The sequence below is a fragment of the Corapipo altera genome, unplaced genomic scaffold (genome assembly GCF_003945725.1).
Source record: "Corapipo altera isolate COAL_440 unplaced genomic scaffold, ASM394572v1 112, whole genome shotgun sequence".
Classification (NCBI taxonomy): domain Eukaryota; kingdom Metazoa; phylum Chordata; class Aves; order Passeriformes; family Pipridae; genus Corapipo; species Corapipo altera.
This window is the reverse complement of record NW_020884899.1, coordinates 3,566,903-3,591,172: the sequence shown is the minus strand read 5'-3', so window position 1 is coordinate 3,591,172 and position 24,270 is coordinate 3,566,903. Positions and strand designations below refer to the sequence as shown.

The 24,270-nt window shown below is 49.3% G+C and overlaps 1 protein-coding gene across 19 annotated transcripts in view; it reads right to left on the bottom strand.

The window, feature by feature from the left end:
• Positions 1-24,270, bottom strand: part of PTPRF (protein tyrosine phosphatase, receptor type F) — a 287,109-nt gene that overhangs the window by 44,468 nt on the left and 218,371 nt on the right. For 9 of the 19 annotated variants that reach the window (XM_027649309.1, XM_027649310.1, XM_027649307.1 and 6 more), the window contains 7 exons: positions 24,059-24,203; positions 18,859-19,164; positions 15,778-15,971; positions 9,144-9,170; positions 6,785-6,902; positions 3,945-4,523; positions 3,217-3,314 (listed from right to left, as the gene is read on the bottom strand). In XM_027649309.1, the coding sequence (XP_027505110.1) occupies positions 3,217-3,314; positions 3,945-4,523; positions 6,785-6,902; positions 9,144-9,170; positions 15,778-15,971; positions 18,859-19,164; positions 24,059-24,203 (1,467 nt within the window). The remainder of the gene's footprint in view (positions 1-3,216; positions 3,315-3,944; positions 4,524-6,784; positions 6,903-9,143; positions 9,171-15,777; positions 15,972-18,858; positions 19,165-24,058; positions 24,204-24,270) is intronic. The other 10 variants (XM_027649312.1, XM_027649314.1, XM_027649318.1 and 7 more) reach the window with 6 other exon arrangements.

Below are 24,270 nucleotides of genomic sequence, written 5' to 3'. Positions count from 1 at the left end.
TACATGTCCAGATATACCAGATACCAGAGTCAGGGGGTGTCCTGCGAGAGCAGCGGATCTCTCTTTCATGTGCTCCAACACAGATTTGAACAAAACCAAACTTGCAACATTAAGACCTATGCTGAAAGGATGAAAAACCCACAGAGTTCTGTTGCCTCTCAGATGTGATTTCTCATTATAAATTCTTCTCTAATAAAGGTATCACCGACTGATTCTGCGTGCACTGTGTGCTCTAGGAAGACAGCCACCAACTGCCTGCACACAAGGCATGAGCTGCGGACAGAGCCATTTTCCTACAGCAAGAGGAGGCAGAAGAGATGGTCAGGCATTTCAGTTCAGAGTTTCCCTGCCTGCTCTGCACTGGAACTGGCCAGGACACAGCCTTTGATTCAGTGCTGACACCAAATAACGATTTTTATTGCCATGCACAGAAATTTGCATCTGAAGACAGTGAAACTGGCATTTGAAATGCTTTCCTGAAGCATTCTCTGCCATCTCCCCTTTTCACAGTTGCTGCAGCAGTTCTGCGTTCCTTTACCTGCCACAACACATTGTCTTCTCAGATGTTATGCACCATTAGTCAAGGCCTCTGCACAAACCTTGAAATAATGTGAGGGCTCAGAAACAGTCATTCATGTGCAGCTGGAAGATGCCCGGAAGCTCAGGCAGGAATGCTATTTAGAGGTTGCATCATGGCCCACTGGTAACTATTGGAGTCAGCAGCAAATCTGGCCCAAGGGCTCTGAACTGCCAAACAGTGCTGACTAGCCCATGGATTGCTGTAAAATGTCATCTGCGGTGCTCCTACCCATGAGAGAAGATTTGCAAAGGTAGGTGGGCCCAAATGTCACTGCTGAAGGTCTCATGCTTGATTTCAAGGCAGTACAGAATGTATTGAACTAAAAGATGAAAAGACACATCGTGTGCAACAGTAGAAGAGACAATGACTCGATGGAGCAATAGACGTGGTTGGCATATTTACAAGGAGGAGTAACTATGCATTCCATGGGACACCCCGTGAGAAAGCACTGCCCAGCATTCTCAAGGCTTATTTCCAAACCTGTATCATTATGATTTTCAAAAGGTGCTGTTCCTTCTCCCCATTTGTAAAATACCTTGCAGTGCTGGCTTTACCAATATATCCTCTGTCCTGCTCTTAAGTTGAAGAATGTGTCTCAGGAAAATGCAGTTTCCCCAAGGAGAAGGTTGTATCTATCTTGCACTTTTCGTGAAAGCTCCAGAACAGCTTTCTGCAAGCACAGTGGAATAAAAAAGGAATACTGCCCCTGCTCCACCACAACTGCTGGGTAACATTTTACAGGGAATTTATCTCCTGGACCAGAAGAAGCTGTGAAAATTCCCCAAAGAGATCTCAAACCTTCATTATTGATTTGGCAGCAAAGAAAAATCTTAAGGTCTCAGTTCATCCCCTAATAAAAAAAAAGCACCAGTCCTGCCTTTGCCTCACTATTCATTGTCAGAACAATATCTACTTTAATTAAATCTGTTAAAGTAGAATATGACACCCTTTGGGACATAGATTTAGCATGAGACTGTTTATCAAGTGTAGATAATACTAATTGTTCCCATGGAGATTTATCTGCTATGCTAGTTACAGTATTAGGCTCTGGCCTCAGCATCCCATATGCCTGAATTAGAGGAGAGAGGTGAACCTTGTTTATAAAAATACAAAATCCTGAAGGTTAAGGATTTATTTCAAGTGGCACAATCAACGAGTTAGAGCTGACCCTGGTAGCTCCTGGCCTTGACTTCTGTGCGTCTGCAAGTCTGGCAATATTAATAGAAAGAAGGCACTATTACAGAAATATCCTTGTAACACTCTCATTTGCACGACTGCTCTTAAGTTAGCAAGTGGCTAATGCCATCTGCTCCTGTGTCAGCTGAGGGTTAACCCACAGCAGGGGCAGACCCTGAGTCACCCCTGTGTAAGCAGTCACAGCTATGCAGCTAAGAGAGGAGACAGACAGGGCACCAGCATTACATCCTTGGCTCCTGGCTACCTCTAACCACTCCACCATCCTCGTGTGGTAGTAATGCTCCAAAGGTCACACTGTCCCTTTCTAGCACTGTGCTGTCACACAGTGACGTGGGCTTTGGGCCACAAGAACAAGGCAAGGTGAAGGACTCTGGTTCTTCAGCAGAGTGCAAAGTAACAAGGCTCTGTGAAGCTCCTTGTGGCCAGATATCTGAACACTGACCCTAATGAACCCTACATGTGGGAAAGCTTTGAATACCACAAGGTACTCACAAAAGCCTTGTCTGCTTCAACTAAACTCAGCATGTTAACAAGTGCCTGTTATTGATCATGGTAATTCAGCTTCACGATTTAAGCAAGGAGAGCTAGTAACAAGGAAGGGGAGGTGCTCATCTGCTTTGATGTGGATGCAGTCCAAGATTTCCCCTCATTCCCCTGGCCATGGATCCACTACAACTCCTGCACACCTTGCATTTTCTCTTTAGGCACAGCACGGCTGGGGGCATGTGCAAAGAGGAAGAGAAGTCATGCTGCTTCCACCCTGGCTGCCTTTGCAGAGGCACCAGATTGCTGCTCAGACTGGGTGGAAGGTTATCCTCAGCAATCTGACATGTTTCTTAAGTGAGAGAAACTCCACTGACATCTGCAAAAATTTCCACCACACTCTAGTCTTTTACCTGCATCAGTGACACGTACTGGGGGACAGACAAGAGCAGGAAGACATCAGGTCATCAGTGTTGTCTGCAGCCTGCTGGATGACACCACATCCAGAACTGTACGGGAGAAAAGAGAGCAGCAGCCATTCCTCCAGAGGTCCCTCTGCACTGACACATCTTGTGCTGCTCACATCTGTAAAACCTTCAGGAAGGGTGATGATGCTTCTCCCCTTCACACCCTGAGATTATACATCCGCCCTGATGCTCCGAAGTAACCCATGAAGGTGATATAGGGGTATTTGAGACAGGACACACTGCAGGAGTCATTCTTAGTTTGATTCACTGGCTGGTCTTCAGACAACTTTGTCCTGATCTCCTGAGATTAAATCAAATTTATAACTTTTCATGCTTCAACTCTGGTGTCAGGCATCAGGACAGGCTTGTGTGATCACTGTCATGGAGCAACAACAGCCAGTCTGACTGGTAGGCCCCAGCTGCTGCTGCTATCCACTGTCCTGCTCACTGCACAGGTGGAGCTCCCAGTCCTCCAAATCCCACCCTTACCTTAAAAGGCACTGCAGATTTATAGGAGTCAGGCACTTCCCAGCTCAGCAACACAGAGGTTTTCATGACGGCATTGACGCGGAAGTTCTTAGCAAACACTGAAAGGAAAAACAAGATATTTGAGCACTGTAAGGCCAAGTCAGGAGGGAGCCAGGCAGCAGCTCAAATCCAGGGCTCTCTTTGTCTAACTCAGCAGCAGAGGTCAAGGAGTTCAGCTACAGCAGAGAAGTAAGAAATGAGGAGAAGAGAGCAGCAGCCTTTTACCAAGTCTACAGTCTCCAGTGGAGTTTTGCTTTTTGACTATACTTTCCAGCATTACAGAAAGGAAGTCATAGGCTGAACTGCAGCCTTCCTCTCTCCCCCCTTCACTCACACTCTCTTGGCCCTTTGTCATGATCAAAGAACAGCGGTGTTCAGGTACTGGATCTGCAGATGATCCTACTCAGCCACTTGCTCCAGTTCAAGGAAGAGCCTTTCATGTACAGACAAAACATCAAAGTGTGCCTGTGGAGGCAATTAAGGTACCACCAATGCCCCTCTCCTCCCATATGGCAACTTTAAGGAAACCTTCATTGAGCCTTCCCTCACTGAACCAGTTTTAGACTAGGGTGCCACGCAGTACCTGATCACAACAGTCAGAGCAGAAGGGAGTGCAGCCTCACGAACCAAAGCAAAGGTCCCTGTCCTGGAGGCAGAGCTTGCTTAGGGCTTGTTAGATGGGCACTTACCTTGCTCCACAGGCATGGTCCGGGACTGGATGCTGGGGCTGAGTGGCCCAGCCCCCTTATTGGTGCGGGCCCTCACTTTGATGTCATAAGTGGTATCAGGTTTCAAATTTGTCAAAGTGATACTTGTGTCCCTTGTGAGGTTAACCAGGTCCTGCTGGCTATTTATGTCTCTGTATACCACTGTGTAGTTCACGATCTTGCCATTTCTTTCTGCCAAGACCGGGGGATCCCAAGCAACTTCTGTAGTGGAAGTGGTGAGACCCACCACGCGCAGGTTCTGTGGGAAGCCGCTTGGCACATCTTCAGCAGTAGTGATTTCCTTCTCAAACTCCTCTCCTGGGCCAGCTCTGTTCTTTGCAGACAATCTGAAGAGGTACGTGGCCCCCTTGTGCAGGTTGGTCACAGTGTAGTGATGGTCTCTCTTCCCGAAGTCTATCGTGTTCATTTTTTCCTCATCCAGACGTCTGTACTGCAGCCGGTAACCCAGCAGCTCCCCTACCATCTCCTTGGGTGGGTGCCACTGGATGAGGGCTGTGTTCATGGCTGTCGTGCTAATCATCATGGTGGGCTTCCCCGGGACTGCAACATAAACACACAATGACCATCTATAGCCTGGGAGGAGGGGAAGGAAGGATGGCTTCTGTGCTGCTCAGTCCGTGAGGATTGAGGAAAGTGGGAAAGTTCAGACAAGAGGGTGAAGAGGACGACAAACAATTCACATGGATAGAGGCAGACCGACCCTAATCCAGTGGCGAGGGAAGCTGGAGCCAGCCAGCTCTTGGCTGCCATTTTCCCATGTGCTGCCACTTAAACAGGAAATAAATTCAGCCATATCCAGCCCCAAAATTCATTCCCTTTTACAGGAAAGGTTTAAGGGACCTCAAAGCATCATATTTATCTCAGAGAAGATCTGAATCCCGTCCTCCCAATCAGTGGTCTTCAGACACTCCAGCCAGTGCACAGCATCAGGCCGTGCTGACCTGGCACACTGTACCACAACACCCAGAAGCCTGATTCCAGCACCCTGGTCTGTCTGGAGGCAGACAAATTTCATCCTGAAACCTTGCAGTTTTACCATCTGCAGAGGCAGTGAGCAGAGCTGGGTGGGCTGTTTGCCATCAGAATACATTTTTGGTTTAGCTGAGAAGCAGATTCGTGATGTCAGTGTCGATGTGAGAGGTGAACACAAGCGTTCCACAGGATTTTTGCTTATGCTGCACAAGTCAAGGGGTGTTGCCGTCACGGGGTAGGAAATGATAGCTTTAAATTGATGGTTTAATACCTTGATCTCCTTCACTTAAAAAAAGAACGTGTCTTCACATCAGCTCAGATTTGTAAACAAATCAACTGATAGGGAAGATACTCAGAATCAAAGGGATGGGGCCACTGATATGAAAACAAAAATGGGATTGTAGCCAAACCTAGTTAAATATCCTTGCACAGTTTTGAAACATATGAGCCCACAGATGAGCACAAGAGGAAACCGTATTTGACAGAATTATGGCCCGATTTTGCCATCAGAGGGCGATACCAACGCTCCCCTTTGAGGTCAGGCCTGCAGCCGAACCTCTACAAAGGCAGCTCTGGGGGTGGTTTTGTAGATATTTAAGACATACAACTACATTCCCATTGCCAGTGCCATCCTCCTTGCACTCATAATACAATGTCTAACAGCAGCGAGTATTAAGGGACACCTTATTTTCAAAGCTGGTTCCAAATATTAACCTTAAATGTGCACCATAACATGGGGAGACCCATTGTGGTTTACAGTGCAACACTGAGATGTTTAGGAAGCTTTTCCTGTTTATAGGACAGCTGTAGCAATTTGATGAACAGAGCATACATCACGGCGAGGCACAAGGGAGACAGCATTTGAGATTGTGACAGTGGAAACTACCTCTGGAACTCCCCATATGCAGCGCAGAGGAGATGGCAAGCTGTTCCCTGTCTAAAAGCACCAGGAACAAACGCTCTCAGTTTGCACAAGCTGCATTCCCGTAAATAACAAGTGGTAAATACTGCTCCTGCAGTTGATGTGAGGAAGCAGCACGATTATCAGTTGTAGGACAGGTCTAGTGAGTGGAAAAGGTGAGTGGACAAGACAGTGTCAACTAGTTGGTGCCACTGCCAAAGGCAAGCTTGACCACATCCGGAGGAAAGCACCTGATGACTCCTGGGTGCCCCTGCTCCAGGTCGAGGCTCCTGTGTTGCACTAGGCACAGGTACGACTCTCTACTGAGAAAGCAGAGCTGGGCTGGAATCACCAGGACCTAGAAGTTGTGTCTGCAGCACTTCTATGGCAGGATTTGTTGCACTCCAGGTTTTACCATGGCTCTAGGAGCAGCCAGGCTCAGCTATGTAAGCCTGGGGAGATAACAGCAGCAATGGCTGGGGGGAGCTGAGAAGCACCTCTTAGGAGCCCTCTGTGCCAGGGGCCATCCAGGCAGCACTGCAGTCACCAAAGGAAGCAAGACAAAGCATTTGCCTATGGGAACAAGGTGAGGACAGGCCAGGATTCCAAAAGCTGAGGGAGGGCCTGGACTTTCAGGCTTCCTCTTCCCAGGTCTCTGGACTATGCAGATGAGCTCAGACCCATGAGTTTCATTGCTCTCTCACCAGCCCTGGCAGCGTCTGTCCATCTGTTTGCTGCACTTTGCTCAGGTGATCCAGTGGCAAAGCCTGTAAGCGTGGGCTGGAGATCACAAGAGTAGGTACCTCTGCAGCATCTCCAGCCCTCTTCCTTCCTCCTGTACAGGTGCCTTGGCCATGCTCCCCACGTACCTCTTGGGAGGTTTTACCACCACCCCTACGAGGCTGTGACACCTGCTCCCCACACTCACCTGCCCCTGTGGTGGTGATGACTTTCGGCTTGCTGCGGGCACCATCTCCCTTGGTGGTGTAGGCAGCAACTGTGACGGAGTAGGTGGTTTCTGGCAGCAGGCCTCCAATGACTGTCTCCTGGGAGCACATCCACACGGCAGAGAAGAGGCAAACGAAAAGAGCAAACACTTGTTACTGGAGTGAGCAAAAGGAGGGCACTGGGGTCAGTGTCTCCAACAGCAACACACTGACACACTCGCTGGCTCACACTCATGCACCGTGCTCAAACACACACGTCACACAGAGCCAGCAAACAACTGCTGCCATTCCAACATTCACCTGCCTAATTTCAATCCCTGTCTCTAACATTTGGCCTTTCCAGGGACCCACCAGCAACTTGTGTCAGCAGCTTGTGCTCTCCCACGGCTCCTGCCAAGAGGGAGATCTGATCCAGATATAGTCCTGCTTGAAGCCTGAAAGTAAGAGTACTATGGAGCTGTGAACCAGAGCAAAAGCCAGTTCAGCTGGCTGTGTGAATCTCTTGGGGGCTAATTCTGGGATTTTTGTAAGTTGTGTCTTGCAGCAGAGCCGTGGGGGTGCACAGGGAGACAGTGCAGGGGTGGGGGCCCCAGGCAGGGAGCACCTGCAGTGCTACAGCATCGTGTTCACCCTCCTTGCCAGGCATGGTGTTGCAGGGCTGGGATGGGTCAGTGCAAGGCACTGGCAAGACCTGGAGGGAAAAGCTGCATCGTGGGAGGTCTGGGAGGGGGCGGACTCGGTGGGGTGTTAGCATCCTTGCTAACTGGCTTCCTCTGGGCAGGAGGAGGGCATGGCTCTGCACCTCAATTTGAGATCAAAGAGGGGAGCACCGCTCCTCCCTCCTGGCCTCCTGTGGAAATGTGAGGTGTGCCAAGCCTGGCTGGCCAGGCCTGCAAACGAGCAAGCAGAGCTAACTCAGCAGCTCCCAGCAGCTCTGGGAACTCAGGGCAGGTACACCTGAGCTGCGTTCATCTGTGGGTACTGTCTGGGCCATCAGCACTACAAACCCATTTGGTCAGGGAACAAGAGACAACTGAGCTGGAGAAGGGGCTGGGGAAGCTCTTGAAAAGGTGGCAGAGGCTCTGGGTTGGTTATTTACCCCTTCAGACAAGGAGAGGACCAGAGATGGAGAGGGTTAAGCTCGATCTGCTGAGGACAGGCAGCATGAGCATTCTTAGATGCTGCTCCTGGGGTCTGATCTCTGCCCCAGGGATCCTTGCCAGCTTGAGGGGTACAAGGGGCACCTGTGGTTGCTCTCAGGGCGTCGCCAGTCTCCCATCACTCACTCACACAAACACCCACGCTATTAAACCTGCTGATTTCCAGTCAGTGCTGCTGGTTCAGATTACCTGCCCAGGCTTACTCATCAGAATCACCGTGTTACCACTGCGGAACCAGCCAGCCCAGAGAAGTATCAACAAGCACCAACAAGAACCCCGCCAAAATCACCGTGTGAACCAGAGTCCAACCCCAACTCCGCCCCTGCAGCAGATGGTGTGTGCGGGTGAGTGGACGCGCAGTCCGACCGGTGCCAATGGACCCGCGGGGAAGCACTCTCATAAAACCTGCAGACTCTGATCATCCCAAGAGAATTCACTCCTCCCAAAATCCATGCAAAGAGAAATTCTCACGCAAAAGCATGCCACCGGGAGCAAAGCAAGCGAGCTGGGAGGCAGGGAGAGAGACGAGGGATGGATGAAAGAAGGTCTGATTGCATAATGCAAACACAGTGCTGTCATGACAAAGCCACTCCAAGCCAAGGATCCTCTGTACAAAGCAGGAGGAGAAATGCATCGTGCTGGGGAAGCTCACAGTAGGGCACATAATTGAATTGCTGACTCTAAAAAGGTCATTTCCTAGTTTGTTCCTCCAAATTTATATTTCAAAATCATGTTGGAAAAATTGAATTTAACTGTTTAAACGTGATTGTTTTCTTATTACTATCTGTGTTTCAGCCAGAGGTCACGGTTGAGGGTGTAGGTTATTTCTCATGACTACGATCAATGTGCTTTAAAGATTATATATCTAATTCTACCATGTAACTTGGTGGGCCAAGTAGGATGTGCCTCCTGAGTCGATCACCTGAGCCTGCCTGAAACTGCACTGCAACAAGCTGGATATACAGATTATAGGAAATGTCAATTGCTTTTCTGCATTTAGGAGCAACCTAAATGCCAATTTTCTCTGGATTTGCTGCTTGTGGAAGGTTTCACAGTGTAACTCTCCAGCCTCATTAAGGGAGCGAAAGGAATGTTTTGACAGCACTGTGTCTACAAAACTCACAAATCGAATTACCAAACCCCTCTTTTCCAACCTGGAACACACACAAGTGGTACTTACATGGTCGACGGAGTCCTCAGCTCTCCACTGACGGGGGAGAAAGGAAGGAGGAGAGAAAAATGGAGACACAGAGTTTTAAGGGGCAACATGTAGGAAGGGGATGACGACGACAACAGCAGGAGTTAGCAGGACTGGGCTGGGGGAATTACAACACTTATACACAGAGGGTCACTTGGCACAGGCTGTGCCAAGGGGAGAAGTGGTGCAGAGCAATTTTTGACATGCCGCTGGCCTGCGCAGTAGGTCTGAGATCATTCACACAAACAGGGGCAAAGAGCTTCCTTCTCACATGAGTGAAGAGGTCATCACTTCCTAACTCTGCAGTACTTTCCCATTCTGGCTTTGCTTGCATTTTTCTGCCTCTTCCACAAGAAGAAGCAAGAACAGATAGGTTGTACCAACAAGGCTCTGGGGCTGACTCCTGCCCCACAAGTCACTCACAACAGTTGTGTTGCCTGATCTCCAGTTTCTGTTCTAGTGATCCTCCAGCCACCATCTCTTATTGACAACCAAAGACTTGAACACACAAAGCTCAGAGGGAACTCTCTGCAGGGAAGCACCAATGCAACATTTCCAGAGCTTCTCTTTCCTGTATCACTTGCAAGACAATGCTCTGGGGACTTGAGGAAACTAAGTGCTGTCTCTTGTCAACAGTGAAGGAGAGGCTGAGATCTTACACAGAGCTCCACACTAAGCTGCTCCTCTCCAACAGTGCTGCGTGGCTTGGAGCGAGGTTCATACTCATGCATGTGCTGAGGAAACAGCTTCTCACTCCCAATTACACAGCAGCAAACACTCACTTGGCCCTGCAGGGAAAACTTCTACACAAACCATTTCCCACCAGAAGTTCACACAGATTCCTGGCCACGGCAGCTCAATTAGGGCTCGGAATTTTTCTGGCTGGATTTGGGGTTCTGAGGCATCAAAGCTGCATCAGGGTGGTGAGACAGCAGAGCTTGGCTGCTGCCACGCATGCCCACAGCACTGTTCTTTGTGGTTGATGCACCAAAGGAAGGTTTGCAGAGATCACAGTAAACTCTGTCTGCCAAAGTGAGGTGTTACATCTCAGGTTACTAAATCTGACTGGAGGAAGCACCATTCCATGGGTTCAAGCACAGAAATGAAAGTGAAGATAGGTATTATTGCCTCTGACTCACAGTGTGAGTCCTGGCAAGCCTTGCTTCTGAGCCTGAGCTGCAAGGTGTGAAACAGTGCTCAGATACTGACTTCCTCAGGACCCTGGAAAGCCCAGCTAATACTGCCAGAGTGCTTGGGAACCTGCAAGTGCAACAGAAGTACTAAATGGTATCAAACCTACAAGTTGCCTTTTGAACTCAGGCTATTTGAAGTGACTTTCACAGGCTGCCACCTATTACAGTGGCAGCCACAGTACTCTCCTCAGCAGTAAAATACATGGCATACTTCCAAAATATTTGCTATTTTATTCTCTAAATTCAGAAAGAAGAAGCTATTGGAGAAATGTTCTTCTAAGATTTTATTATAGTTCACTTACTTGATGCTGTGAGACTGCAATACAATTATTCCTCTAAACCACCTCAACACTAAATTTCAGCAAAGAAGTCAAGTTGTCCCTAAAGACTTCTTATAAAGCCAAAGCCTTTACTAAGTATTACGGTCTCTAAAGACTCTCTTTCCGTACACATCTTGGTGCTACTTCCACTGTTGCACATTTAGTTCAACTCAAGTCACTGCTGTTGATGTCCCACCTGTGCCAGCCAGCCCACACCATGGTCAACAACCACACACTCCGCTCCTGCTGATCTAAAACCTGGAAGAAATCCTGCCAGAGGAAGGATATGAGGCCTGGTAGCTCTTTCTCCAAAAGTAACTTCTCCTACAAAAGCATGTCCCTGGTGATGGGGGCCATATGGATGGCAGTAACACCCCATCTCACCTCCACGTAGCTACAGGAGCAGAAGGTGACACCCCACTGGAATGAACAGCAGAGCAGAGTTGGGCTCAGGAGGCTACTCAGGAGCCTCTCACACCATAGCAGGGAGTTTATCAGCTGTTAGGATTTTAGACCAAGTGTTTAATGTTCAAACTCTGCTTGGTCTGATGTTTCAGTGGACTTTAATCGTGCATTAGATCAGAGTGCCAAGAAATGCCTTGAGATCTGTGCTGGAGGAATAACAGTGAAAAGCCAGGCCTGCATAAATACCTCGGTAAAAAGTCAGTTTCATTATTAAAATATAATCTACAGATCAAAACATTTCCTTCCTTAAACTAGCTCAATTGCTTCTTAACTGTTTAAGGTTGGTCAGTAAGACAAATTGATCTGAAAAGCCCATGAGCAGTCATAAAAAGAACTCAGAGAGGGCTGTGTGCATGAGGCAGGATGGCTTGGGGAAGTGCTAAAACTAACGGTGTGTATTTATGGCAGCTGCAATGCCTTAATGTTTCATTTTACACTTCAACACAGAGTAGTCATGTCTCACCAGGGAACGGCTGTTTTCCCTGACCAAGGCTCTTGCAAAACACAGATTCAAGCCCTCTTCAACAGCCCCAGCTATGGGAAGTGGATATTGGTTTTCCTGCAGATCCTTCTCTCTGCTCCAATGACTGTGCACAACAGTGAAACTCCAAGTATAAACTCAGGTGGTTCAGTCTGTGGGATGTGGAGGGCTGAAAAGTCCCTTGGATGACGCCTTTCAGTTTTGTTCCACTTAGGAAGCAGAGTACATCTCCCCTCCATACCAGACTCTCACCTAGACAAGCACACGTGCATGAGAAGTTGTTCCAAATACATTCAGATAAAGATCCTTGAATATCACCCAGCAAAAGAGGGAGGCTGTAAATTCCTCTGTGTTATGCCTGGGGTGGGCACTGCCCAGGGAGAATAGAAGTCTCTGCTTCCCTTTTCTCCTTTGATCTCAATCCAACAGCTTCAAGTGATTGCCATTTCTTCTTCCTGCTCTTCTGGAGTAAGCTGGTGCAACGTGCACTCAGCCTGCATGCTGGATGGAGAACTGCTGCCTGTGGAGACCACACAATCTTCCTGTGAGCCTGCAGCCCTTCTTGTGGGCAGCACACACCTCTCCCCTGCCATGACTCTCTTTGAAGGGCAGGAGGAGAAGGCGGCAGGAGTCTTTCCTCCACAAAGCCTGACCTCCTTGTAGCCAGCTTTACCCAGCCACCCCTGCAAAGTTCCCTGGGCATGCTGGATGGCTGTAGGCAGCAAGGCTGATGGGCACACTGTGTCCCCAGGGCAATGCAGGCATTAGACTCCCCGGCAAAGACACTGCACAAAGGCAGGAGCAGTTGTCGAGGCCACATGGGGAGCATGGGGACAAAGTCCCCCTCAGATGTTCCAGTCTGAGGGCATGACAAGCAGGCTGGGAGCAGGACACAACTAGCCAACAGCTAGGTTCACACAGGGTCTAGCTGCCAGTTCCTGTAAAGAGAAAACAAGCCATGCTTCCATGGAAACTCCAACAGCAAGGCCTGTCGTCCCAGGGCTCTGCTGCCTCCTCTGTGCCCTGTGCACCATACTCAGCATTGCCACCCGGTGCTGCTCAGCACTGAGCTCTGCAGGGCACATAGGACTGGTACCTGGGAAGGGATGGAGGGGTTAAAGGCCATTGCCCCTCCTAACACGCTGCAGTTGCCCAGGGATTGAAGACCAAGGCAAGCAGGTGGGCCCCTGCTCTCCCCTGAAGAACCTAATGCTTGTGTCCCACAGCCCTGCTCTCCCTCGCTCCCTTGAGCTGGTGAGGGCTTACGTGAGTGGTGGAGTGCAGCTGAGACCCTGTACTGGGCTCCCTTCAAAGGTGCTCTCTCAGTGCTCAGATGTGTTATGAGCAAGACCCAGGGCACAGAAATTAGTGTTCTGCCATCACCCACCATGGGACCTGTCTGAGCTGTGATGGGCAGGGCTTGGGCAGGAGGTGGTGCAGCTTTCTGACCCAGCTCTGCAGTTGTACACACCCTGGGTGCTCCTCCACAAGGCATGGCCACATTTGCTTGTCCATCAAGCTGTCAGGAGGAGGTGAAAGCTTAGAGTGGAAGGCACACAGAATGCTGACAGAGGTAACTGGCCACAGGTGCAGCCACAGAGGGGAGAGAGAAGCCTCAGCTCCATCACAGGACCTTCCTAACAACTGATTACTCTCCCTAGGCAGGAGGCTGTAAAATAAAATGTGATCTCTCCAGCACCAGGGCCCCCATTTCTCTGCTGATGTTTTAGTCCTTTCTGCTCAAATGGTTCTGAAAGCTCAGAATCCATATTATCTGCATAGCTAACATCTCCATTCCCTTTCCTTTTTCCTTTCATCTTCGTTTACTCTCTCTATATTTCTCATCTTCAATAAGGAAAAAATCATGAGTCAGCTTTAATATCAGTGTCTTTGCACTGTCTGCAGGAAGCAGATTATGTGGTACATACCTACTCAAAATCAGCAGACAGCCTGGCTAGGCAGGAGGAGGGGCTCTGCCTACCTGTCCACAGAATTTCTTCTCTGACCCCAAGATTTTCAATCAGTTTAATTCTCTCCTTGTGCACTGGTATAAATGTTTATGAAGCTTTATGAGTACTGAACTGTGGCCATCTTCATCCTGTGACCTTCAGGGACAGGTTTCCCAGTGAATCTTTTTGCTTCCTTCCACAGAAAATAACTCTCCCAGGACTACTCGTTAAAGTTTCATCTGGCTGTTTGCAAAGACACGCACCGCTGTACTGAGAGATGGCAGCTCTTACAGGGTTCTTCAGCATCTGGAGCAGATGTATTTCATCACAAGCACAGGTCATGCCTGGCTTCTCAGTCTTTTGGGAAATAAAGATCTCTTCTGCCAAGTCAGTGAAACCTCTTCCCTGTGGGTCATCATCACTTTATCCCAAGAGCAACATGACTCCTCCAGAGTAGTCATTTCTCTGCAACTATCTTTTTTGGCCTTCTCTTCCATCCAAAAACTACAGCGGATGAGTTCACCACCACACATAGCAGGAAAAAGTATCACGGAAATAAAGAACTTTCCCACATAAATTCACCAAATACAGAAGACTGGTAAGTGGTCTGACAAGCCAGGAAACTTCCAGCAACTTGCCTCCTTGATGCACACATTCCAACTAATGCAAAATCCAGCGCTCCTTCGAAAGTGCCTGGCCCTGGCATCCTCATTCCTACACATTAGCATGGGATTTCTCTCTCTGAAATGTATGAGTAAGGAGTGAAAGCAGAACTGGCTGGGCAAGCATAAAATATTTGAAAATACCAACAAGAAAAACATTGCCAACTTCGCCCACCTACGCTTGGGACCAACCCATTAACTCCAAACTCCAGCTGAACAACACATCATCAATTGTTCAAACAACACAGAAGATTATATCCTCCTGGAATAAGTAAAGGGCAGTAAGCAGCTTTTCTAACTACTAATATAAAGCAACATCTGAAACATAAACAGAGACGTGCCCCAGACAACACTGCAAGGACCCTCAAAGCATTTTCACTCTTTAAAGTTTTCCCCTTCCACATTATTACTGAGTTTTATCCTTCAGAATATGAATGGGGAGTAGAGCTGCCTCTGTGCACTGCACTCCCCACTGACAAATGCATAAATGATTCACAGCTGCATTCAGGAGACAGATCAATTAATCGTTGCAGCTCTCCAGTATTTATATTGGGCATCATTCAAGCAAGCCAGCTCTGAATCGATTACTCGTTGCTTTCAACAGCAGCAGATCCTGTTCTTCATTTATACGATTATCTTTGTTGCGAACAGCAGGGGTCATCCAGGATGAAGGACCCTTGCTCCTAAGAAGAGTTGTATTTCATCACACACAGGGCACCAAAAACTTCCCTGGACCTTGGGAGAGAGGCAACTGCACGTTGCTGGGCTGTGTGCAGAGTGCACAGCCACACCTGGAGCACTGTGTGGGCACAGGGCTGCAGCTCACAGCCCGTGAGGGATCCAGGAGATCGCCTAAGTATGAACAGATTGTGGTGTGGGGGTTGCAGAGGGTGAAGTCATTTACAGGTGATGTGGACCTGCACCTCACTTATTTTTTTCCCCACCCTAGCCTTTCCCAGACTCAGTTTCATCTACAGTTTGGTTTCAAGAGGCAATGCAAAACCAAGTCCCTGCCTGGTAAAAGCAGGAGGGAAGGAAGGCTTTGCTGAGCCAGGAGTGCTGTCCTGCCTGGCATGTTGTGCCCACCCACCAGTGTAGAGCCACCCCCACGCCCCACAAGCACACAGCAGCCAGGTGGACTCTGCTGAGACAGAAGTTTTGCTCTGAACATAGTCAGCATCATGAAAGAAACAGACCCGAGGCTTACTTAAAACTCTGACCATTTAAAAACTGACGGGGCAAAGTGCACTTTGTTCCAGCTGGAGTCTGCACAGGACATGGTAGGCAGAGAAGTACATGTCAGAGAAGGGCTAAGAGAGGAACACTGTCCAATAAATCACTTCTACAGCAGTTCTTTCCTGATTAAACTTTTTACCCATGTGTAAGCCACAGTTTAGGGACAAACTGTTTGCCTTGCTCAGGCAGGCTGAGTCCAATGCTCTGGAGTTGCAAGAGGAGGCCAAGAAATACTTGGACCCAGCCAGCCTGGCCCTCTGCAGAGAGGGAAGGTGCCATGCCCCACCAGCCCGTGGTCCCCACACTGTACCTGTGCCTCTGACAGCATGACATCCTTGATCACTGGCTGCCCTCGGGGCTCGTTGTTTTCCAGCTTCACGTAGGTCACCTGGTAGCCGCGGATCTGCCCGTGCTGCTTGTTGGAGATGGGCAGCTTCCAGCTCACCCGGATGGCAGTCGAATTCACAGACTCCACCTCCACCTTCCGTGGCGGGGCACTGGGCACTGTAACACACAGAGGACAACAGTTAGCAGGTACCACACAACCACTGTCACTCTCTCTCGCTCCTTTGCTCCCCCTTTCCTCCCCACCTCACTGCCAGCCAGGACAGCCCTACTGGCACAAGTTTCCTGTACCTGCCCAGGACATCGTACTGCAGTCTTTCAGTGTGACCACATTCCTGGCCCTTTCTCAGCATCCAAGCACTTTTGCTACTCTCAGTAGGAAAGAACATGACTGTGATATGCAGGAGCACCCCTAATAAAAGTCACTGTGCCAGATCAGATCCAAGGTCCATCTATCCCTCTCATCTCCAGCAGCAGGGGAGCAAAGAATACAAGAATACAGCAGAATACAAAGAATATGGTAACCCCCTGCAGCTCAGGGTGGCCTGGAGCACAGTCAGGGGTTTTGAAGCCTTCTTTGCATCCTGCCTGATGCAACACCTCCTCTCAGACCCTTCTGTGTACATCTAAACACAGTCCAACAGTCCCAGGTAGCGTGGCTGGGTGCTGAGCCTGTCCTGCAGGGAGCCCTGGTACCTGCCACCAGCCAGAGCACACACATGCTCTTCCCCTGTGACAACGAGAGGTTAATGAGGGGGAAAAGCACCATCCTAAAACAATAACCCAGAGCTCAGTGACAGCAGTCACTGAACTCAGCCAGATAAAGGGGCCTGTGGGGATTGTGACAGCTCTGGGGACTGTATTTCATGCACGACTAGCTGAATGCTTTTTGATAATAAAATGAAAAATTACACTGCCCAGAAAATATCAATTTTCTAGCAAGGTGAGGCCCATTTAAAAATGTATTTATACCCTATTTAGTATTTGGAAAAATTACCTCCCTATTACTTTTTGCTCTTGCATTGACTGTGACAAAAATGTCAATTTTAAAAAATTAGCTTCTCAGTTACTCCTGGAAAGCTTCTTCTGGCCGGAGCAGAGGTGTGCAACCCCTGCAGAGGATACCACTGCTATGCAAGTGCCTGTTACCCAAGTGAAGGACCTGGGCTCCATCCTAGTATCTCTACTGTAGGACCCTTTCCAGTCTCCCAGTGGCCTGGGAAAATCCAGCGGTTTGGAACCTCATATGCCCCAATTCTCAACACAGCAAGAAATCAGTATCAGATAATTATGGATGGATAGCTGACAAGCAGATGCACTGAGTATTGCTATTTCAACCAACTAAGTGGGAAGAAACAGCTACCCAGCAGGTAAGCACAGTTTTTAAGCTGCAGGGCAATTCATTATTTTTCCCAGATGTCCTTCTTAATTGTAGATAATTAAATGAAATAGTGAAAAGGAGGAACAGAGCATTTGAGCACCATGAGGCCAGCTGAAGGTATGGGAATGGAGGGGGCTGTGCTTGAACAGTTATCCCCTTCTGCCTGGAGCAGCCCATGCTGTAATACACAATTCACTTAGTGCAGTGACCTTGCACAAGCCTTAGGGCTCTCCTGCCCTGGCAAGACACCTGCCCACACACACAGCTGGGAGTCCAAGCGGAAAACAAGATCCTCCCTGAGAACCAGACAGAAGCTGTGTGTCAAGCTCTGCTGGCAAGTGAGGCCTCAATAGGACATAATACTGGGATGCTGCAGGGACACAAAAAGATGTGAATGTGAGCAGACCACAGTGTTTCGAGGAACTCTTATCCTACCCCACTATGGGAAGTATGTGCTGCATCTGAGATCCAAACAGAGAAAGTTCAACTTGTTTTCGGATCACAGTTTAGTATTTCTCATTCCTTCATCATGGGTATCTACGGAGCATCAGCATGTCAGAGGGATATGAAATCACTCCTGACAGCTAAGCTGGAATGTCCAACCTCAGTGCCCAAAAACTAACTGAGAGAGCTTGCTGCGACATTTCTGGGGTAACAGCTACCCCTGGGCTACAACTCTGCTGAATGAGAACTGAAGCAAACAATAAAGGCAGCAGGACACACACAGATGTGTTTGCCAGCCCAGGAATGCAGTCAGCGAGCATTCCCAGACGCCACTTCCAGAGCCATGGAGACGTGGGGGACAGTGGCAGCCCATTTAAGGAAACTGTAACATGTCTGGTTTCAATTTCCTACACTGACTGGGCAATGCAGAGATCATGCTTTCTTTGCCTGGATGCCACATCTCTTTCTTCTCCCATTAAATCTGCAGCTTTCTTGGGTCAGCATGAAGCCATGGAAGCTCCTACTGTCACCCTGAGCTCTGGCACTTTTCAAAGGAATTGGCTTAAATCGTGATGACATAACTGACAGCCCTGCTAATACAAAGCAATTTCTCTTTAAAGCTGTCGTATCCAGTAAAGTGCTCTGTACGTGTGATATTCTGACTCTTGAGTGGAAGAGCAGCTTTATATAAGCTGTGGCTTGCCTGGAAGCCGGGGTAGGAAGCAGCTTTCCTGCAGTATCTACAAGTTTCAAAAGGATTTCTTTTTCCCTCTTTAGTTTGCTGGATTTCAGGTCAACAAGTAAACTCTAAGTCCAACTCTCACGATGTGAGAGAAGGCCTTTGGCTGGGAGAACTCCTGCTACTTTCAGTAAAAAGGAATCCACCACACACTATAAAACCATAATAGCAAAGCAGAGCAATGCCTTCTTGCATAGGCAGGAATCAATGCTGACACCAACAGGACCCTGTGGGACGATGCTGGGACACCTGACACAGCCTGGAGACAGACCAAGGGCCAGCAGAGCAATTCACCTAACCCACTCCAGGGCAACTGGGGAGATCCACTCCCTGGAGCACTGCTCCTGACAGTCCCCAGTCCTGCTTCAAAGGCACTCCCAGGTCAGTATCCCTGTTCCCTTTCCCCCTTTTCCAGCAACTCTGCTAGGAGAGTCCCAGTTAACCCATGGCAGAAGCTGAAGGATCTGTTCAGGAACACCTACCATCCTCATCAGTGCGCACGAGCACGGGGATGCTCTCCGGTCCTGGCCCCACATCCGTGTGAGCCCTTACCCACACCTTGTACTCGGTCCATTTCTCCAGGTCCTTGATCTCCCAGCTGGAATGCTCCCGTCCAATGCCATCCACCACATGCTTGGTGTTGTCATCTCCTTCCACTGCCTGGTAGGCAATGGAGTACTGGGTGATGACCCCATTGCGGCTCTGGGCAGGCGGTGGCACCCAACTTACCCGGATGGTGGTGGAGCTGGTGCTTACACACTCGACTTCTTGGGGTGGGGCGGAGGGGGCTGGGGATAAATAAATGAAGTGGGGAGATGAAGGGAAATGAGTGGAAGGACAAACCAAAACGCAAAGGGAACTTTTACCCAGCCAACGGAGCACCGAACACACACATGGACAACTGCCTGCCTTCCACACAGACCATCAAAGGGGCAATTTGTATTTGAAGGCCAGATGAACAGCATGGAGACAGAAATGCTGTTCTGCATCAGAGGACACGTCTTTCCAAAGCAGTTCTGGACGCTCACTTTACCAAACACAACACACGGCAGTAAGGGAAGGGGTGTGCGTGTGGAGTGTGAGAGAGAGAGACTGGTAGGGAGAAGAAAGATGCCTTCAGTGAAGATCTGAAGCAGATGGAAACCAGAAGAGGTAGGAAGCTGCAGAAGGCAAGAGTGGCAGAAGGGAAGATCACACACCAGATTGTAGGAAGGCTTGTGAAAACTCTCTCCTAGACAAGCGGACAAAACAAAAGAGGGTAAGGAAAGCAGGTGACTGAGGTTGGCTGCAGTTTGTCCTGGTGGGGTTTGAAATCATGATCATCAGCTGAAAGCAGCACCCTAAAACAAGTGGGAACAGGCGATAATGTGGTTGTGTTACTTTGCACGTGTCCCTGGAATCTGGGACTGACTGCCAAACTGGTTACCTGCCTCAGCAGCTTCCTAGACTATGGAATTGTACGGCAGAAGGCAAGCAAGTCTTATCTCCTCCCAGGCAAAAAAGCACCTGCAGTTTGCATTAACTTCTAAGCCCCAGCTAACTGGCCACAGGGGGGAAAATGGGAACCAGGCAGTGGATGCTTCTCATTGGGATGAGAAGCAGTCTCTCTGTACAGCGCACAGGGGAAGAGCAGTGAAACAAATGTGGGGGAGGGAAGAAAGGGATCGGGAGAGACAGCCTGGACAAAGCAAAACATCTCAAGGACACCAGCCTGGTCCGTTCCCTTCTCCAGCCTTGCAGAACTGCTGTCTGGTTGCAACAGGGCCCCTGCAGTGTGGGAGCCCTCTTACAGCAGCAGCAGCCCCCTCTCATTTGGCCTCACTGCTGAGTGAGTACAAGGTATCCTGCTTTGCCATGGTAGGTGAAAGGCAGCTTCCATTCTTCACTGCACCCAGAAATCTAGAAAACGACTGAAAAAAGACTGGTGCCCTTCTCCATGCTGCAGTCCTTCAAGCCATCAGTGCATCAGAGCCACCTGCCCAGGGTGAGGGGACAAGCCTGCCTGCTCACCGCCTGCACAAAGGTGAACACAACCCACATCACTCCAGATGGCAGCAAGGACCTCGGGTAATTAGAGGACTCTACAATTTGTGTCTTGGCTTTGCTGTGCACAGGTTGGCAGTGGCAAAAGATTTGGGAAAGCTGAGGACAGTAGGACTTCCCAATGCCACTGGTAACCTCTGCTTGCTGGGAACAAGGCCCACGTGCTTGCAGAAGCAATTGCAGGCTTGCAACTCTTGGTGCCCACTCCTGTGCTCAGAGAGCAGGGCCCATCCCTGATGCATGGGCTGGGATGCCTGGAGAGATGAAAGATGGAAGAGAGTAGGTAGTGACAGAGCTGGAAGAGGTGATGCCTGAGCAATCAGGCAGCTTCTACAGGAGCTACAATGGAGGAAAGAGAAGTCAAAGCAATGCGTGGAAGCAAACAGTTGCCTATGTGGGGGAGGCAGAGCAGGATGAGCCCTGCCATCTGGTATACCGAAAGGGAGCAGGGGTAAAAAGTGAATCCTCACACTTGTTTGGTTAATCAGCAGAAAAGTGGCAGGGAAGAGAGTAGGAAGATACAGCAACAAAGCAACACCTACAAAGAATTCATGGAGGAAATAAGGTAGACACAGGGCCTGGTGGCATCCATCACACAGGACAAGTTAGACATAAGGAGCCTGGCAAGCCTTTCCTTTGCCACTGTCTGCAGACAGGCCCATCACAGCAGAGACTTGCTCTGACTGGGCCTGCACAGCTTCCCTTGGGATACAGCAGTGAGCTCCTTCTCCAAAGGCAGCTTTGGCTGGCAGCGTGGGCAAGTCAAACGTTGGCTGTTGACTGGGTAAAAGTCACACACATGATATGCAAGGCAAAAAACTCAGAATAACATTTAAAGAAAGTAAAATAAAACTTGGTAACATGAACAGGATCAACTTAAAATGCACAAGGAGTCAAAGTATCCCTCCTGGGACCAGCAAAGAGCAGACTGGGTGGCCAGCATGCACCCACACATGCAGATGTACCCACACACACGCTGTGCAAACCTCTGCTGCCTCCAGGCTACTCACACCAGCCTCCCCTGATGGCCCACAGCAGCCCTGTGCACCCACCCAGCCCACCTACTCCTCAGGCTAGGGAAAAGGCAGCCTCAAGACCCACCTTCGTGTTTCAAGGGAGAACAGCACATTAATGCTGAGGCCTGATGGGCACAGAGAGCTGATGCTTCTGTCTTGCATCATCCTGCTTGCCCGAGGCACTGCAAACTCCGGGAAAACTCCCCCGTGCTCCTGAGGCCCTCAAAACAGCACTACTTGTACTTTTTGCAGGGTGCCCAGCAACCAAGTGAGCAGCTTAGCAGGAAAGACAGCCCAGATGACAGCTGTCTTCTCAGGAGATGAGGTCTCAGCTGTGCTGCTGGAATGGAGCAAAGGGGTACTACATCCCTCTGGCCTTCCCAGACAAGCATCCCCACCACTCTGGAGGAGGGGTGCCACAAGACAAGCAATACCAACACCCTTTTCCACCCCATTAGTGACTCATTAGTGATGATGGGCCTCCTACCTTACCCTTGTCTGGTTTCTCGGGGCCAGGAATAAAACCTGAAGACAGGATCTTGGGAAAGCAGGAGTCTGACTGCTCCTGCAGTTTGTGTCCCACCTGAACATGTCAGTCTCCAGGACCTAGTAGACTTTCTCAGGGCAACCAGATGGAAACGTGCAGGAAGGAGACCAGTGTGAAGCTGGGAGCTATATCCTTTCTAGATTAGTAAGTTCTAAGGCCACAGGGGACCAATCCAACCATCTAACACAAGGAGCTGCTAAGTGCAGACGAAAGAACTTCTGCCTGGAAGTTGTGCACCGTGCACACTTCTGCTGAGCTAAAGCAGAGCTTTCTGAAAGATCTACTTTACTTTGAGCCTCCCAGTACCCAAGGATCCACTCTGCCTTGGACTGTTCAGCCAGTGGTTTGTCACCCTCATTGAATAGCTCTTTTCAACCAAGACCCAGGTCACTCCTTGGATCAGTCTAAAAACTCTTAGGTCTTTCAATGTGAGGAGGGTTTCACTGGTCAAACCAAGGTACTCCTGTGGCTAAAAGCCAAATCTCTTCCAAGCTATGCACATTTCTCTTACTAAACAGATGCCAGAACCAGTCACCTACAGCTCCACTGGCCACTGAAGTGACAACCTTAAAACCAAACTGGTGTGAGATCCCCTGCAAGCAGACAACACATGGAGTAGGTCATGGGAAGAAGATGTCTGCCTTGATGAGTCCATGAAGCAAACGTTTCTCTTACTTGGACTGTTGTGAACCTCTGAAGGACTCATTTATGCACGGAGCTGTCTCCGATTAAGTGTTTTCAAGGATAAGAGCATCCACTGATGGAATTAATTTACATGGCAGGAGAGTTGCTTCAACCTTTGCCTATCAGTACAAAAGCGATCTGAAACAGGTATACGAATCCTCATATTCAGAGTTAGTTTTCAACGTTCAAATATTTATAACTGCATGATCTGAAACCTTTCTCTGTTTTCATACCTTTCTATCGTGCAGCTCTAGGACACCATTAGCTCACTTAACGAGGTGGAGGTATGCCTGGGACTGGTATGTTAATGAAGCTGAGTTTTCCTCAAAGAGAAGGTCATTCTAAAAGTGAGCAGAGCTGCTCTTCCCTGCCTGAGCTCCCTTTCTAATGGCCATCTCAAGCTCCCGGCTGCTGCGCACGCTGCTGCCCTCCCTGCAGGGAAGGCTGGCTGCCTGTGCCAACTGCTCACCCCACATAGCTACTAAATCCCAGACAGACGGTGCTAACGGAAATGTCTTTTTTCCCCTCCTTTTAATGCTCTTTGCATAATGGCAAGCCCAAAAATCGTTAGTGAAAACGAGCTTATCGCAGGGCCCTTTGATAGCCCTAATCTGCTTATGCGCAGCACTTTGAGCTGCCAATCAGAGCAATGCAAACTCCCGTTCTGTGATCACACGGGGCAGAGCCAGGATGAAAGTGATATTGCCTGGGTCACCTCATTATCGAGCCTCTCTATTAACTCAGCTGCAGCTTGTTCTGGTTTCCCCCAGCACTGCAGTCCCAGAAGCAGCAGCCTCACTTGTTCACACAGCCCCAGCAAACAGCCACTTTTCCAAACAGACTCCCCCAGCTGCCTGACAGCCACAGGCACATCTGGCCTCAGAGGATTCCTCACCTTGCCATCAATTCTATGGACCAGGGGTGCGCTCCTATGTAAGCAAGGCAGCTGGAATGGGGAGCGAAGGGGTGAAAATCCAGTGGTTTGGAGACAGTCACATTTAGAGCCAAACACCCATATGCTGCCTGTCCAGACAGCTTGTGTGCATGGGAGTAAATTCATAGAGATGCACAAACCCACTCAAATCAATCTCTCCAAAGCAATTTCCCAGCCTGTTTCACTCCTCCATCAGTTTTTATGAATCTACCCCTAGGGCAAGACAGCGTGATCAAAGGGACACGAAGGAAGAACTTACCACTTGGGTGCACCCACTCTGCCAAAGAGCCCTGATACAAAACCCTGGGTGGCTTTCCCCATCACACCCTTTAGCAAACCGCACGCCAGCATCCCTGCAGACCCACAGGGGCAGAGGCACTGAGACACTCCGTGCCCAGGCAATGGAAACTGGACTGCTTTTGCTTTGTCTTCAGCAGTGTTGGGTGGCAGACACTTACTGGATTGGGCAGTTCTGGCTTCGATCGTAGGGGTGTAAACTCCTACCCCCAGCTCTGAGCGGGCACCCAGACGGAACTTATACAATGTGTCTGGTTTGAGACCTTCCACGGCATAAGAGGAGGTTGGGTCAAACTCCACCTTTTGCTGAAAAAAAAAAAAAAGGGGAAACACAGATTATTTGGTGTAGTTGGAGAATACAGAAAAGCTGGTG